A 16877-nucleotide genomic window follows, 5' to 3' on the forward strand; every position below is an offset into this window, starting at 1 on the left:
CTGAAGGCTCTGGGGCGACTCTGGCTGCCCCGGACTGGCGGGCCGACTCTGGCTGCGCCGGACTGGCGGGCCGACTCTGGCTGCCCCGGACTGGCGGGCCGACTCTGGCTGCGCCGGACTGGCGGGCCGACTCTGGCTGCGCCGGACTGGCGGGCCGACTCTGGCGGCGCCGGACTGGCGGGCCATCTCTGTCGGTTCCGGACTGTGGGCCATCTCTGTCGGTTCCGGACTGTGGGCCGACTCTGTCGGTTCCGGACTGTGGGACAACTCTGTCGGTTCCGGACTGTGGGACATCGCCGGAAGCACTGGACGGGGCACTGTCGCCGGAAGCTCTAGACGGGGCACTGTCGCCGGAAGCTCTAGACGGGGCACTGTCGCCGGAAGCTCTAGACGGGGCACGGTCGCCGGAAGCTCTAGACGGGGACTACACACTGAAGGCCTGATGTGTGGGACTGGCTTTGGAGGCGCCAGACTATTGACACACACCACAGGGCAAGTGCGAGGAGCAGGAGCAGGACGAACTGGACTGGGCAGGTGTACTGAAGGCCTGGTGCGTGGGGCTGGCTTTGGAGGCGCCAGACTAGTGACACACACCACAGGGCTAGTGCGAGGAGCAGGAACAGGACGTACTGGACTGGGCAGGTGCACTAAAGGCCTGGTGCGTGGGGCTGGCTTTGGAGGCGCCAGACTAGGGACGCGTAATTGATCATGTAGATGTTTTTGTTCTTTGTTCTTTGTTATAGGACCAAAAAGATTGGAGAAGTGGTTTACCCATACATTTCCTTTTTGATAGATACAGTTGAAGTCTGAAGTTTACATACGCATTAGCCAAATACATTTAAACTCAGTTTTTCACAATTCCTGTCACGTCCTGACCAGCATATGGAGCTGTTGTAGTAGTTTTGGGGTCAGGACGTGGCAGTCTTGTGTGTGTGAATGTTCTGTGTTGGTCTTGTGACTCCTGATCAAGAACAGCTGGGGATCGTTGTTCCTGATTGGGAGTCATATATTTAGGAGTATGTTTGTCACTTGGTTTTGTGGGTAGTTGTTCTTGCACTGCGTTTTTGTATGCCTGTGAGACTGGTCCTGTCGTGAGTATCATTTAGTGTATTGTTTTTCCAGTGGATGCCTTTCTCCTTTTTTTTGAATTAAAAGAAAATGAGTATCCACAACTCTGCTGCATTTTGGTCCTCTCTACAACACCACGACATAATCTGTGACAATTCCTGACATTTAATCCTAGTAAAAATTCCCTGTCTTAGGTCAGTTAGGATCACCAATTTATTTTAAGAATGTGAATAATAGTAGAGAGAATGATTTATTTCAGCTTTAATTTCTTTCATCACATTCCCAGTGGGTCAGATATGTACATACACTCAATTAGTATTTGATAGCATTGCCTTTAAATTGTTTAACTTGGGTCAAACATTTCGGGTAGCCTTCCACAAGCTTCCCACAATAAATTGGGTGAATTTTGGCCCATTCCTCCTGACAGAGCTGGTGTAACTAAGTCAGGTTTGTGGGACTACTTGCTCGCACACGCTTTTTCAGGTCGGCCCACAAATGTTCTATAGGATTGAGGTCAGGGCTTTGTGATGGCCACTCCAATACCTTGACTTTGTTGTCCGTAAGCCATTTTGCCACAACTTTGTAAGTATGCTTGGGGTCATTGTTCATTTGGAAGACCTATTCGCGACCAAGCTTTAACTTCCTGACTGATGTCTTGACATGTTGCTTCAATATATCCATATAATGTTCCTTCTCATGATGCCATCTAATTTATGAAGTGCACCAGTCCCTCCTGCAGCAAAGGACCCCCACAACATGACGCTGCCACGCCCGTGCTTCACGGTTGGGATGGTGTTCTTCGGCTTGCAAGCCTCCCAATTTTTCCTCCAAACATAACGATGGTCATTATGGCCAAACAGTTCTATTTTTGTTTCATCAGACCAAAGGACATTTTTCCAAAAAGTACGATGTTTGTCCCCATGTGCAGTTGCAAACCGTAGTCTGGCTTTTCTATGGCGGTCTTGAAGCAGTGGCTTCTTTCTTGCTGAGCGGCCTTTCAGGTTATATCAATTTAAGACTCGTTTTACTGTGCATTTAGATACTTTTGTACCTGTTTCCTCCAGCATCTCCACAAGGTCCTTTGCTGTTGTTCTAGTTTGTGTCAGGGGGGCTAGGGTCAGTCTGTTATGTCTGGAGTATTTCTCCTGTCTTATCCGGTGTCCTGTGTGAATGTAAGTATGCTCTCTCTAATTCTCTCTCTTTTTTTCGTTCTTTATTTCTTTCTCTCTCGATGGACCTGAGCCCTAGGACTATGCCTCAGGACTACCTGACATGATGACTCCTTGCTGTCTCCAGTTCACCTGGCCGTGCTGCTGCTCCAGTTCCAACTGTTCTGCCCGCAGCTATGGAACCCTGACCTGTTCACCGGACGTGCTACCTGTCCCAGACCTGCTGTCCCAGACCTGCTGGAACCCTGACCTGTTCACCGGACGTGCTACCTGTCCCAGACCTGCTGTTTTCAACTCTCTAGAGACAGCAGGAGCGGTAGAGATACTCTCAAAGATCGGCTATGAAAAAGCCAACTGACACTTACTCTTGAGTTGCTGACTTGTTGCACCCTCGACAACTACTATGATTATTATTATTTGACCATGCTGGTCATTTATGAACATTTGAACATCTTGGCCATGTGCTGTTATAATCTCCATCCGGCACAGCCAGAAGAGGACTGGCCACCCCTCATAGCCTGGTTCCTCTCTAGGTTTCTTCCTAGGTTTTGGCCTTTCTAGGGAGTTTTTCCTAGCCACCGTGCTTCTACACCTGCATTGCTTGCTGTTTGGGGTTTTAGGCTGGGTTTCTGTACAGCACTTTGAGATATCAGCTGATGTAAGAAGGGCTATATAAATGAATTTGATTTGAAATTTGATTTGACTACATTCCTTCCATCTATTGCATTTCTTAATATAATTCAGTTCCTTTGGCTTTGATGCCTCATGATTGTGAATTGCACTGTTCAAGTAGACTGTGATTTTGTTGTGATCTGATAGGGGTGTCAGTGGGCTGACTGTGAACGCTCTGAGAGACTCTGGGTTGAGGTCAGTGATAAAGTAGTCTACAGAACTACTGCCAAGAGAGGAGCTATTGCTGTACCTACCATAGGAGTCCCCTCGAAGCCTACCATTGACTATGTACATACCCAGCGTGAGACAGAGCTGCAGGAGTTGTGACCTGTTTTTGTTGGTTATGTTGTCGTAGTTGTGCCTAGGGTTCAACTAGGTGTTTGTCCTGTGGGCTGAGGGTGTCAGGTCTCTGTCTGTCTGTCTCTCTGTCTGTCTGTCTGTCTGTCTGTCTGTCTGTCTGTCTGTCTGTCTGTCTGTCTGTCTGTCTGTCTGTCTGTCTGTCTGTCTGTCTGTCTCTCTGTCTGTCTCTCTGTCTCTCTGTCTCTCTGTCTCTCTGTCTCTCTCTCTCTCTCTCTCTCTCTGATGTGATTAGATTAAGTAATGAATGTAATTTCATATGCACACATGTCTGTGCTCCAATACACCTCTCTCATTTTGTTCCTCTGTCCTCCTCTCCCACTCTGTCTTTCCCTTCCCCTCTGCATTCTTGTCTTCATTCTACTACTTTCCCCCCTCCTCTCCTCTTCTACCTTATTCAGTGATTCTGCAGTAAAGAGGTGTCTAGACATGGTTGCTGATTAGAGGGACAAGCTGTGTGTGTGTGTGTGTGTGTGTGTGTGTGTGTGTGTGTGTGTGTGTGTGTGTCTCTGTCTCTGTCTATCTCTCTGTCTCTGTCTCTGTCTCTGTCTCTGTCTCTGTCTCTGTCTCTGTCTCTGTCTCTGTCTGGCCACACTGTCCCTTTCAGGAAAGCGGAAGGTCTGGACAAGGGGGATCGAGAATTAAATATTGCCATTCTCACTATCTCCGTCCCTCCCTATCTCCGTCCCTCCCTATCTCCGTCCCTCCCTATCTCCGTCCCTCCCTCCGTCCCTCCCTATCTCCGTCCCTCCCTATCTCCGTCCCTCCCTATCTCCGTCCCTCCCTATCTCCTTCCATCTGGGGAATGGTGTCCTGGTTTTCTCATTTGAACCCTGTTTTCTCTGTGTTTATTGTCACTGTTGAGTCCATGTGTGGCCTCGGTCTCAGATGTCAGAGACGATATTGACATAGGTGTGTTTTCACCTCTCAAATGTCACACTATTCCCTAATACAAACACACATACACACACACACACACACACAGACACACAGACACACACACACACACACACACACACACACATTCCCAAGACAACCACATGGAGCTCATTCCCAATGATTCCCTAAACATTCCATGTTTGGATGTTCACTATGCCCAGGGTCTTCTGGGACAGGCATTAAAAATAGGTTTGGGAAAGGGTTACAACAGAAACAGCTTCACAGTTAAGTTAAATCATTTATTCCTGATGGTTAAGTTGAGGCATTTATTCCTAATGGTTAAGTTGAGGCATTCATTCCTAATGGTTAAGTTAAAGCATTCATTCCAAATGGTTAAGTTAAAGCATTCATTCCTAATGGTTAAGTTAAAGCATTCATTCCTAATGGTTAAGTTAAAGCATTCATTCCTAATGGTTAAGTTAAAGCATTCATTCCTAATGGTTAAGTTAAGGCATTCATTCCTAATGGTTAAAGCATTCATTCCTAATGGTTAAGTTGAGGTATTCATTCCTAATGGTTAAGTTAAGGCATTCATTCCTAATGGTTAAGTTAAAGCATTCATTCCTAATGGTTAAGTTAAGGCATTCATTCCTAATGGTTAAGTTAAGGCATTCATTCCAAATGGTTAAATTAAGGCATTCATTCCAAATGGTTAAGTTAAGGTATTCATTCCTAAAGGTTAAGTTAAGGCATTCATTCCTAATGGTTAAGTTAAGGGTTAAGGTTTGGGAGTTAATAAAACAAAACCAAATAAACAGATTGTCTAGCACTAGAATTGAACACGTGACCCTCAGAGCCAGAGCTCACGACTGATCGGATATTGCCTTGGATCTCGAGTTACATGGCAGGAAGATCCACCTGTATAAATAGAATTAGTCAAATGTACACAGCTGTAATTCCCAAGGAAGTTGGTTGCGGTCCACCCAATATGGCGTCACTATAGAATCTGTGATTGTTGCAACCATAGATATGGAATCCATCCAATATGGCGTCACTATAGAATCTGTGATTGTTGCAACCATAGATATGGAATCCACCCAATATGGCCTCACTATACAATCTAGATTAGATTTCTATGGTTACCACTCTGAGAAAGACACCATGTGCCCTGGTCAAAAGTAACCCAGAGATCGATGGATCAGAACCATAAAGGTTAAATAAAGGTTCAATCATTTACATTTTTTTTTTTAAACACAAATAAAGGGAATAGGGATGCCACCCACCACCGCTATGGGTCCTGGTCAAAGCAGTGCACTATAAAGAGAATAGGGTATCCTTTGTGAACAGCCACAGACACCCTCCTGATAATACACTGTGTCATATTGAGATAGACTGTCACTGTTCCACTGTGTCTGTTAAATACAACCGTTAACTCCTGTCTGATTCACACACAGTGTTCCTGGCTGATCTCATTCACACACAGTGTTCCTGGCTGGTCTCATTCACACACAGTGTTCCTGGCTGATCTCATTCACACACAGTGTTCCTGGCTGATCTCATTCACACACAGTGTTCCTGGCTGGTCTCATTCACACACAGTGTTCCTGGCTGGTCTCATTCACACACAGTGTTCCTGGCTGGTCTCATTCACACACAGTGTTCCTGGCTGGTCTCATTCACACACAGTGTTCCTGGCTGGTCTCATTCACACACAGTGTTCCTGGCTGATCTCATTCACACACAGTGTTCCTGGCTGGTCTCATTCACACACAGTGTTCCTGGCTGGTCTCATTCACACACAGTGTTCCTGGCTGGTCTCATTCACACACAGTGTTCCTGGCTGGTCTCATTCACACACAGTGTTCCTGGCTGATCTCATTCACACACAGTGTTCCTGGCTGGTCTCATTCACACACAGTGTTCCTGGCTGATCTCATTCACAGTGTGGGTGTGATAACAGAGAGGTGCTAATGTGCTTTAATGATGCTGTTATCGCCAGACGAGTGTAAATGAATCAAGAGATTAACACCAAGGAGGGAATGAGGTGTGTGTGTGTGTGTGTGTGTGTGTGTGTGTGTGTGTGTGTGTGTGTGTGTGTGTGTGTGTGTGTGTGTGTGTGTGTGTGTGTGTGTGTGTGTGTGTGTGTGTGTTAATGAGGGCCATGGGGAGGTTAAAGAGGAAATCACTTTAAGGGTGTGTATATGTGTTTTATGCAGTATGATTAGAAGCAGAGGAATAAAGGGGAAAAAAATAAAGGAGAATATATTTTAAAATATAATTCCCAGAAGAGTGGAGGCTATTATAACAGCAAAGGGTGGGGACCAACTCCATATTAATGCCTATGATGTTGGAATGAGATGTTGGACGAGCAGGTGTCCACATACTTTTGGTCATATAGTGTATATATTCTGAGCGTTTAACATGCTAACAGACTGGAAGGAGAAAGCTCTGTAGGACTAAAACATTTATAAAGGCTGATGCTAGCATATTAGACCACGTCCTCTCTCCCTTCTTCTTCTTCTCTCTCTCTCTCTCTCTCTCTCTCACTCCCTCCTTCACTTTTTTTCTCTCTCATTCTTATATAGCCTCTCTTTCTCAATAACCCACCACCCACTCTCTTCCTCCTGTCAATTTATCTCAATTCAACACATTCTCATTCGCTCTCTCACCACATCCCACCGTCCTACACTTATCTTTCCTCCTCATCCTTTCATCCAATATCACCCTCTTTCTGCTGCTAAACACTTATTCTGCCGTGTCTTGCCATCAGCAGCTACAGTCAAAATCACATCCCATCAAACAGGTCGAGTGAACCAGGTCCAAAACAGGTAGATAAAACCAGGTCAAAACAGGTTGATAGAACCAAGTCAAAACAGGTGGATAGAACCAGGTCAAAACAGGTGGATAGAACCAGGTCAAAACAGGTTGATAGAACCAAGTCAAAACAGGTGGATAGAACCAGGTAAAACAGGTTGATAGAACCAGGTCAAAACAGGTGGATAGAACCAGGTCAAAACAGGTGGATAGAACCAGGTCAAAACAGGTTGATAGAACCAAGTCAAATTAAGTGTATAGAACCAGGTCAAAACAGGTTGATAGAACCAAGTCAAAACAAGTGGATAGAACCAGGTCAAAACAGGTTGATAGAACCAGGTCAAATTAAGTGGATAGAACCAGGTCAAAACAGGTTGATAGAACCAAGTCAAAACAAGTGGATAGAACCAGGTCAAAACAGGTTGATAGAACCAGGTCAAATTAAGTGGATAGAACCAGGTCAAAACAGGTTGATAGAACCAGGTCAAAACAGGTTGATAGAACCAGGTCAAAGCAGGTTGGTAGAACCAAGTCAAAACAGGTGGATAGAACCAGGTCAAAGCAGGTTGATAGAACCAGGTCAAAACAGGTAGATAGAACCAGGTCAAAGCAGGTTGATAGAACCAGGTCAAAACAGGTGGATAGAACCAGGTCAAAACAGGTTGATAGAACCAGGTCAAAACAGGTGAATAGAACCAGGTCAAAACAGGTTGATAGAACCAGGTCAAAACAGGTTGATAGAACCAGGTCAAAACAGGTTGATAGAACCAGGTCAAAACAGGTTGATAGAACCAAGTCAAAACAGGTTGATAGAACCAGGTCAAAACAGGTTGATAGAACCAAGTCAAAACAGGTTGATAGAACCAAGTCAAAACAGGTGGATAGAACCAGGTCAAAACAGGTTGATAGAACCAAGTCAAAACAGGTGGATAGAACCAGGTCAAAACAGGTTGATAGAACCAAGTCAAAACAGGTGAATAGAACCAGGTCAAAACAGGTTGATAGAACCAGGTCAAAACAGGTTGATAGAACCAGGTCAAAACAGGTTGATAGAACCAGGTCAAAACAGGTTGATAGAACCAGGTCAAAACAGGTTGATAGAACCAGGTCAAAACAGGTTGATAGAACCAGGTCAAAGCAGGTGGATAGAACCAGGTCAAAACAGGTGGATAGAACCAAGTCAAAACAGGTGGATAGAACCAGGTCAAAACAGGTTGATAGAACCAAGTCAAAACAGGTGGATAGAACCAGGTCAAAACAGGTTGATAGAACCAAGTCAAAACAGGTGAATAGAACCAGGTCAAAACAGGTTGATAGAACCAGGTCAAAACAGGTTGATAGAACCAGGTCAAAACAGGTTGATAGAACCAGGTCAAAACAGGTTGATAGAACCAGGTCAAAACAGGTTGATAGAACCAAGTCAAAACAGGTGGATAGAACCAGGTCAAAGCAGGTGGATAGAACCAGGTCTGCACATCCCAAATTGCACCCTATCCCCTATTTGGTGCACTACTACCTATAGGGCTCTGATCAAAGTAGTGCACTATAAAGGGAATATGGAGCCATGACACGACTCACAGCAAATACACCAGAATGCTCTCTTCCCATGTTATCAAATGAACGTCCGATTTTACTTTTCGTAGCAGTTTAGGAGAATCTACACAGCAGGTTAGGATAATTAAGTTAAGGTTAGGAAAATGGTTAGGGTTAGTCTGTCTCGTAGACTCAGGGCGCTTGGCATGCTGTGATAAGAGATTATCTATAGTACATTTCTCACATAAACAAACTGAGAATTTAATATAGACTTAGACTTTTAGCAAGCTTATTTCTCCCCAGTTGCCTTATTCAGCAGAGACACAGTCAGGTTATTGTTTTAAAATCAGTATCAGCCACGCACGGCAGGTGGGGCAGCAGGTAGCCTAGTGGTTAGAGCGTTGGACTTGTAACCGAAAGGTTAATCCCCGAGCTGTCAAGGTAAAACTCTGTAGTTTTGCCCCTGAACAAGGCAGTTAACCCACTGGGCCGTCATTGTAAATAAGAATTTGTTCTTAACTGACTTGCCAAGTTAAATAAAGGTTAAATGAAATTTAAAAAAAACACAAAACATAGTCATAATTGAACAATACTTCTTATGAAAGTGTAGCCAACAATAGCCTACTTTGCAAAATTCCTTACATTTGTCTCAGCCGCTTGAAAACAAATGGTACACTGAGCCTAAATCCCCAAAGAAAGCAGAGAAAAGAAGATGGCCAGTAAAAACTCTCTAATTATCAGTCTGTCAGAAAGAGAAAAACGTTTATGGTTGTGTGGTGATTAAAAGGTTAGCACATCGTTCACACTGCAGTTACACAAAAGCTGCATCATTAGCATCATTAGCATTCTCCTCGTTGTTCCAGGCTAAACAACAATAACGTCCCAATAGGCACCCTTTTCCCTATGTAGTAAACTACCTGGTCAAAAGTAGTGCACTAGATAGGGTAAAGGGTGCCGTTTTGGACTCAGATCTTGTTAAACGTGGGACAATGAGGAGAATGCTAACTATGCTAACGATGCTAAATATGCTACTCTAACAATGCTACTCTAACAATGCTAACAATGCTACTCCAGGCATCTATATCGTATAAAGGGTAAGGGTGCCATTTGGAATGCTGTAAAACTCCTAGAGACGCTCCAATGAATGTCAATGGAATCTTCATGGAGACAGGCAGTCCACCAATTAGCTTATCTGAGGATCAACGGAGAATGTGGGTTGATGGTGCTTTCGTATTGGGCGTGGGTCTGCCTCATCAGGCCCCATTACGCCCTATTCAACTCAGATACCAACATTTGTATTGGTATTTATTAATAAAGATCCCATTTAGTTCCTGCCAAGGCAGCAGCTACTCTTCCTGGGGTTTATTATGGATACTCTACGACTCTAAAAAACTAGGCCTCTACTCCACTACTCTACTATTCCACTACTCTAGGCTTCCACTACCCCACTACTCTACTACCCTACTACTCTACTACCCCACTACTCTACTACTATACTACTCTACTACTCTACTACTCTACTACTCTACTACTCTACTACTATACTACTCTACTACCCTACTACTCTACTACTATACTACTCTACTACTCTACTACTCTAGGTCTCTACTCCACCACTCTACTACTCTACTACTCTACTACTCTACTACTCCACCACTCTACTACTCTACTACTCTACTACTCTACTACTCTACTACTCTACTACTCTACTACTCTACTACTCTACTACTCTACTACTCTACTACTCTACTACTCTACTACTATACTACTATACTACTATACTACTCTAGGTCTCTACTCCACCACTCTACTACTCTACTACTCTACTACTCTACTACTCTACTACTCCACTACTCTACTACTCCACTACTCTACTACTCTACTACTCTACTACTCCACTACTATACTACTATACTACTCTACTACTCTAGGTCTCTACTCCACTACTCTACTACTCTACTACTCCACTACTCTACTACTCCACTACTCTACTACTCTACTACTCTACTACTCCACTACTATACTACTATACTACTCTACTACTCTAGGTCTCTACTCCACTACTATACTACTCTACTACTCTACTACTCCACCACTCTACTACTCTACTACTCTACTACTCTACTACTCTACTACTCCACTACTCTACTACTCTACTACTCTACTACTCCACTACTCTACTACTCTACTACTCCACCACTCTACTACTCTACTACTCCACTACTCTACTACTCTATTACTCTAGGCCTCCACTCCACTATTCCACAACTCTACTACTCTACTACTCCAGGCCTCCACTCCACCACTCTACTACTCTACTACTCCACTACTCCACTACTCTACTACTCTACTACTCTACTACTCTAGGTCTCTACTCCACCACTCTACTACTCTACTACTCCACTACTCCACTACCCTACTACTCCACTACTCCACTACCCTACTACTCCACTACTCCACTGCCCTACTACTCCACTACTCCACTGCCCTACTACTCCACTACTCCACTACCCTACTACTCCACTACTCTACTACTCTACACTACAATACTTTTTTCACTTTTTTTTCCAAATGCTAGATACTGATAGACAGATAAGGGGAAAAAACACAGACAGACACACAGACAGAGATAGAAACAGAGACACAGATAGAGACACAGACAGAGACAGAAACAGAGACAGAAACAGAGACACAGACACAGATAGAGACACAGATAGAGACAGAGACAGAGAAATGAGACAGAGACACAGATAGAGACAGAGACAGAGACATATATAGAGACAGACAGAGACAGAGAAATGAGACAGAGACACAGATAGAGACAGAGACAGAGACATATATAGAGACACAGACAGAGACAGAGAAATGAGACAGAGACACAGATAGAGACAGAGACAGAGACATATATAGAGACACAGACAGAGACAGAGAAATGAGACAGAGACACAGATAGAGACAGATAGAGACAGAGATGGAGACAGAGATAGAGACAGAAATAGAGATAGAGACACAGACAGAGACACAGACACACAACCCTAAAGACGATCCCCTGGGCTGTAATTGAGGTCAGAGAGGTCTTGGGCAGATAAACAAGACCTATTGATTCTGGGTAATTTGACTCAGTGATAATGGAATTATGAGGGCTCTCCTTTCGATCCTCTCGCTCACCTCTCGCTCTAGTTCTCCCTTTCCTTGCTGTCTCTCTCCTTCTTTCTCTCTGACCATGTCTCTCTCATTATCTCTCTCTCCATCTTTCTCTTTCTCCCAATTCAATTCAAAGAGGCTTTATTGCCTAAGCAAGTGAAAAAACAATGAACAAAAGTAAAATAAGCAATCAGAAATTAAGAGTAAACCTTACACACACACACACACACGCAAAAAAAAGTTTCAAATGGATAAAGACATCTCAAATGTTATATTATTATCGATCTTCAGTTTTGTAACAATGTGCAAGTAGTTGTAGTACGAATGTCAGTGGAAAACAAATAAGCAGATATTTATAGGTTGTATTTACAATGTTGTTTGTGTTCCATTGGTTGTGCTCCAACTGGCCACAAATCTTTGCTGCTGTGATTCCACACTCTGTGTATTTCACCTAACAGATATGGGAGTTTATCAAAGTTGGATTTTGTTTTCAAATTCTTTGTTGATCTGTACAATTTGAGTGAAATATGTCTCTCTAATATGGTCATACATTGGGCAGGAAGTTAGGAAATGCAGCTCAGTTACCACCTCATTTTGTGGGCAGTGTGCACATGGCCTGCCTACTGCAGCCTCTGTCAATGGCCATGCTCCATTGTCACTGAGTATGTACATAGGCAATGACTTTCCACATTTTGGGTCAGTCACAGTGGTTAGGTATTTTGCCACTGTGTACTCTCTGTTTAGGGCCAAATAGCATTCTAGTTTGCTCAGTTTTTTTGGTTGATCTTTCCCATATGTCAAGTAATTCTCTTTTATATTTTCTCATGATTTGGTTGGGTCTAATTGTGTTGCTGTCCAGGGGCTCTGTGGGGTCCGTTTGTGTTTGTCCCCCTCCCCATCTCTCTCCTTTTATCTCTCCCTCTCTCTCAGACGAGGTCTCGAGGTCTCTCTCTCTCTCTCTCTCTCTCTCTCTCTCTCTCTCTCTCTTTCTCTCTCTCTCTCTCTCCCTCCCTCTCTCTCAGACGAGGTCTCTCTCCCTCCCTCCCTCTCTCTCTTTCTCTCAGACTAGGTCTCTCTCTCGCTTTCTATTTATAAGAATGATGACACGTACATTACACAGGTGGGCCAGGACTGTTAGTCAATTAGAGAGTCATAAAGGTCTCATCAGCAAAGAGAGGGAGGAAAAGAGCGAGAGATGAGACATAAAGAGGTACTGAGGTAGTGAATAATATCGTATTGGTTCTGCAGTGGGATTTTTCTACAGGCCCATAACCGTAAATATACAGCACATGGCCAAAAGTATGTGGACATCGCATCAAATTAGTGGATTCGGCTATTTTAGGCACACCCGTTGCTGACAAGTGTATAAAATTGATCACACAGCCATGCAATCTCCATAGACAAACATTGGTATTCGAATGGCCCGTACTAAAGAGCTAAGTGACTTTCAACATGGCACCATCATAGGATGCCACCTTTCCAACAAGTCAGTTCGTCAAATTTCTGCCCTGCTGGAGCTGCCTCGGTCAACTGTAAGTGCTGTTATTGTGAAGTGGAAACGTCTAGGAGCAACAAGAGCTCAGTCCCAAAGTGTTAGGCCACACAAGCTCACAGAACGGGACCGCCGAGTGCTGAAGTGCGTAAAAATCGTCTGTCCTCTGTTGCAACACTCACCACCGAGTTCCAAACTGCCTCTGCAAGCAAGGTCAGCACAAAAACTCTTCGTCAGGAGCTTCATGGAATGGGTTTCCATGGCTGAGCAGCGGCACACAAGCCTACGATCTCCATACGCAATAACAAGCGTCGACTGGAGTGGTGTAAAGCTCACCGCCATTGAACTCTGGGGCAGTGGAAACGGGTTCTCTGGAGCATTCTCTGAATTCCCAATGCATAGTGCCAACTATAAAGTTAGGTAGAGGAGAAATAATGGTCTGGGGCTGTTTTTCATGGTTCGGGCAATGCCCCTTAGTTCCAATGAAGGGAAATCTTAACGCTACAGCATACAATGACATTCCAGATGATTCTGTGCTTCCAATTTTGTGGCAACAGTTTTGGGGAAGGCAAATATAGACGCAGAGTTCCAGCGAATCAGGAACAGGAACATAACACCGTCTATGCTCGGCCGTCACAGACCTTTTTTTTGATGACATTGTACCGACAGAAGGCGTCAAAGACTGGAAGGATCGATGACGCTTTAGTTGACATTCTGAGGTGTCATGTTGTAGGCTACAGGTAAGACTGTGGTACTGGCCTGCAGAGTAGCAAGAGGAACTGCCCCCCCCCCAACCCACCCTTCTTTCCTTCAGGCCAAGCTCAAACCCTTACACCCCTAAACAGAATATTCCATTCTGTCACCTCTGGTCTCTTGACCCTCCCACCCCTACGGGAGGGCAGCTACCGCTCAACCCAGTCAAAGATCTCTGTCCTGGCACCACAATGGTGTGACCAGCTTCCTCCTGAAGCTAGGACAGCAGAGACCCTGCCCATCTTCTTTTACATTTTTTAAATAATATTTATATGTTTATATATATTATATATATTTGTTTACTTCATATACAAACTTATACATACACACAACAACTTACAGACGCACACAAACAATGACTACATCTCGTCTGCCCAGACCCACATGCTCACGCCCCCATCCCTAGTGCCCTAACCTTAACCCTAAAGAATGACTACTTCTCGTCTGCCCAGACCCACATGCTCACGCCCCCATCCCTAGTGCCCTAACCTTAACCCTAAAGAATGACTACATCTCGTCTGCCAAGACTCGAATGAGCCTGTATGCTCACACCCCCATCCCTAGTGCCTGCATTATTGTTTGCCACTTGGCCTTAAATTGCATCAATTTTGTTTTTCTCTGTCGCCCATGCTATTTCAATTTTTCAATAACACATCATTCGATATATCTATTGTGTTAACGATGGCGGATTGATTTCCAACTTTTTTAGTGTACGTTTTTTTCAAGATGTGTGATGAGATGAGAATCATCCAGCCCATTGAATATCTCACTACACCCCCATATGCCATGTCTTGAAATATTCAGACAGATGGAATACTTCTGACAGCCAACTTTCTAGCTCTGCCCCACAACTTCAGGACTTTATAGAATTCCCAGTTGTACACTTAAGACATGACTCTGCCATTGTGCTGTAGAATTTGGGATTTTTTTCTCCTGTATAATTACATTCTATACATTAGTTTATACTGGATGAAGCGTACATTTTCGTTAACTGTAATTTAGTTAGTTCTGCTCCAACTTTCCCTCCATCTTGTGTCCAGGCAAATTAAACCAAGCCCAGCAAACCAAGCCCAGCAAACCAAGCCCAGCAAACCAAGCCCAGCAAACCAAGTCCAGCAAACCAAGCCCAGCAAACCAAGCCCAGCAAACCAAGTCCAGCAAACCAAGCCCAGCAAACCAAGCCCAGCAAACCAAGCCCAGCAAACCAAGTCCAGCAAACCAAGCCCAGCAAACCAAGCCCAGCAAACCAAGCCCAGCAAACCAAGCCCAGCCAACCAAGTCCAGCAAACCAAGCCCAGCAAACCAAGTCCAGCAAACCAAGCCCAGCAAACCAAGCCCAGCAAACCAAGCCCAGCAAACCAAGCCCAGCAAACCAAGTCCAGCACGTATCACAAGCGATTTTAGGCTATATATACAAATGTTTCTCTGGTGGATATTTTGTCATTTTTTACCGATGACAAAACTATTGTACCAGGTTAGATTAGTAAACCTATGTCATAAAATTAACTTTGAATTATTTATCATTTTAGGGACTACATGATGTCCACCAATGTTCCCACATTTCTTTTCAGCACTGAGCAAATCTCAGGTCTGCTGGACGGAAACTTTGTACATTGTACCAATTCTGTGCATCTTCCAGTGGGCCTTTACTGTGAACACTGAGGCTGTACCCGTTTTAAGTAAGATTCAGACAGTGGTCAAGTAAGCTACTGTGGCTATTTGATCATAGTGAAGGCCTACCAGAGTGGCCTGCCATCAAAAACAATGTGGACATTTTAACATGGAAATAGCTGTTCTATCATTCAGCCTACAGTAGCAGCCAATGTGTGGTGTTCAATCTAGGCCTACATTCAATTAGACTTTTGGAAAGAAAACTTGCAGGGCTTGACAGTAACCTGTTTATCTGCTTGTCCATCAGACAAGGAAGTGACTTACAATGTTGTTGTGTTGTTTGATGAAAGAAACCACTTAACAAAATAAAATGCATTATTCTCATACCATTATTACAGAGAATCAGACAAATTATGATGCCCTCTGCCTATTGGCTACTTAGCTTATTCAAGCATGTGTCAAAATACAACACTGCCCCTTTAAGACAAACAAAAAGCTCTTTACCTGACTAGCTTTTCAAAGATGTCTAGAAATGTACACGTTTTGTGGTCTTGTAGGAAGCAATCACTCCCCTATTGCTGACTACAAATGATCTACAACTGGGCTAGTAACTCACTAACTAACAAAGGGTATGAACAAATGTGTACAGATGGCTACATGCAGCTCTCGCTTTGATCTCAAAACAAGCACATCTACTTGTGACTGCTCATGCTGTGAACACAGTCCAGTTCAAAGAGAATGGCACAGATTCATATATGGCAATGTCTATTTGCATATAGGCCCACTGCAGCTCTGATTGGTTATGGCGCACCAGTCTGTGTAGAGTACAGGCTGAGTAGTGCGTGTCAATCCAATAGAATCCTACTCTGATGCGTTTTGCCAACAATAAAATCTCTTGCGTAGTTAGTTTTTGTTTCAGTATGTTGCCTTGAAAGTGGCTAATATTGTGTTGATTCGATCACAATTCCCACAGTAAAGGGAAATGTTGATAGTGTTAACTAACTAAGGGGGGGAAACTCTAGAAAGTTGAGTGAAATTCAATCATGTGCTTCACTGTGTGGGCTTCTCTGCTCGGGCAGTGTCAGGGGTCACTGCACCATTGCATACCACTGTTCTCCAGGCCTATTTCCTATGTTGCTGCGCGAGGAAGTCTTTTAAACATGGTGTTAACTTTATCTAGCCAACCATTGGTCAGGGTGGATATATTGCTATTAATTTACCTTTATTTAACTAGGCAAGTCAGTAAAGAACAAATTCTTATTTTCAATGACAGCCTAGGAACAGTGGGTTAACTGCCTTGTTCAGGGGCAGAATGACAGATTTGTACCTTGTCAGCTCGGGCATTCAAACTTGCAACCTTTCGGTTACTAGCCTAACGCTCTAAC

General features: G+C 44.0%; 1 protein-coding gene across 1 annotated transcript in view; it reads left to right on the forward strand.

The window, feature by feature from the left end:
* LOC115173252 (repetitive proline-rich cell wall protein 2-like) overlaps positions 1-15285 on the forward strand; it is a 74399-nt gene extending 59114 nt beyond the window's left edge. Inside the window, exon 3 of the mRNA XM_029731168.1 lies at positions 14922-15285. Within this exon, the coding sequence (XP_029587028.1) occupies positions 14922-15285 (364 nt within the window). The remainder of the gene's footprint in view (positions 1-14921) is intronic.
* The last annotated feature ends 1592 nt before the right edge of the window (positions 15286-16877 follow it).

The sequence above is a fragment of the Salmo trutta genome, chromosome 34 (assembly GCF_901001165.1).
Source record: "Salmo trutta chromosome 34, fSalTru1.1, whole genome shotgun sequence".
NCBI lineage: Eukaryota > Metazoa > Chordata > Actinopteri > Salmoniformes > Salmonidae > Salmo > Salmo trutta.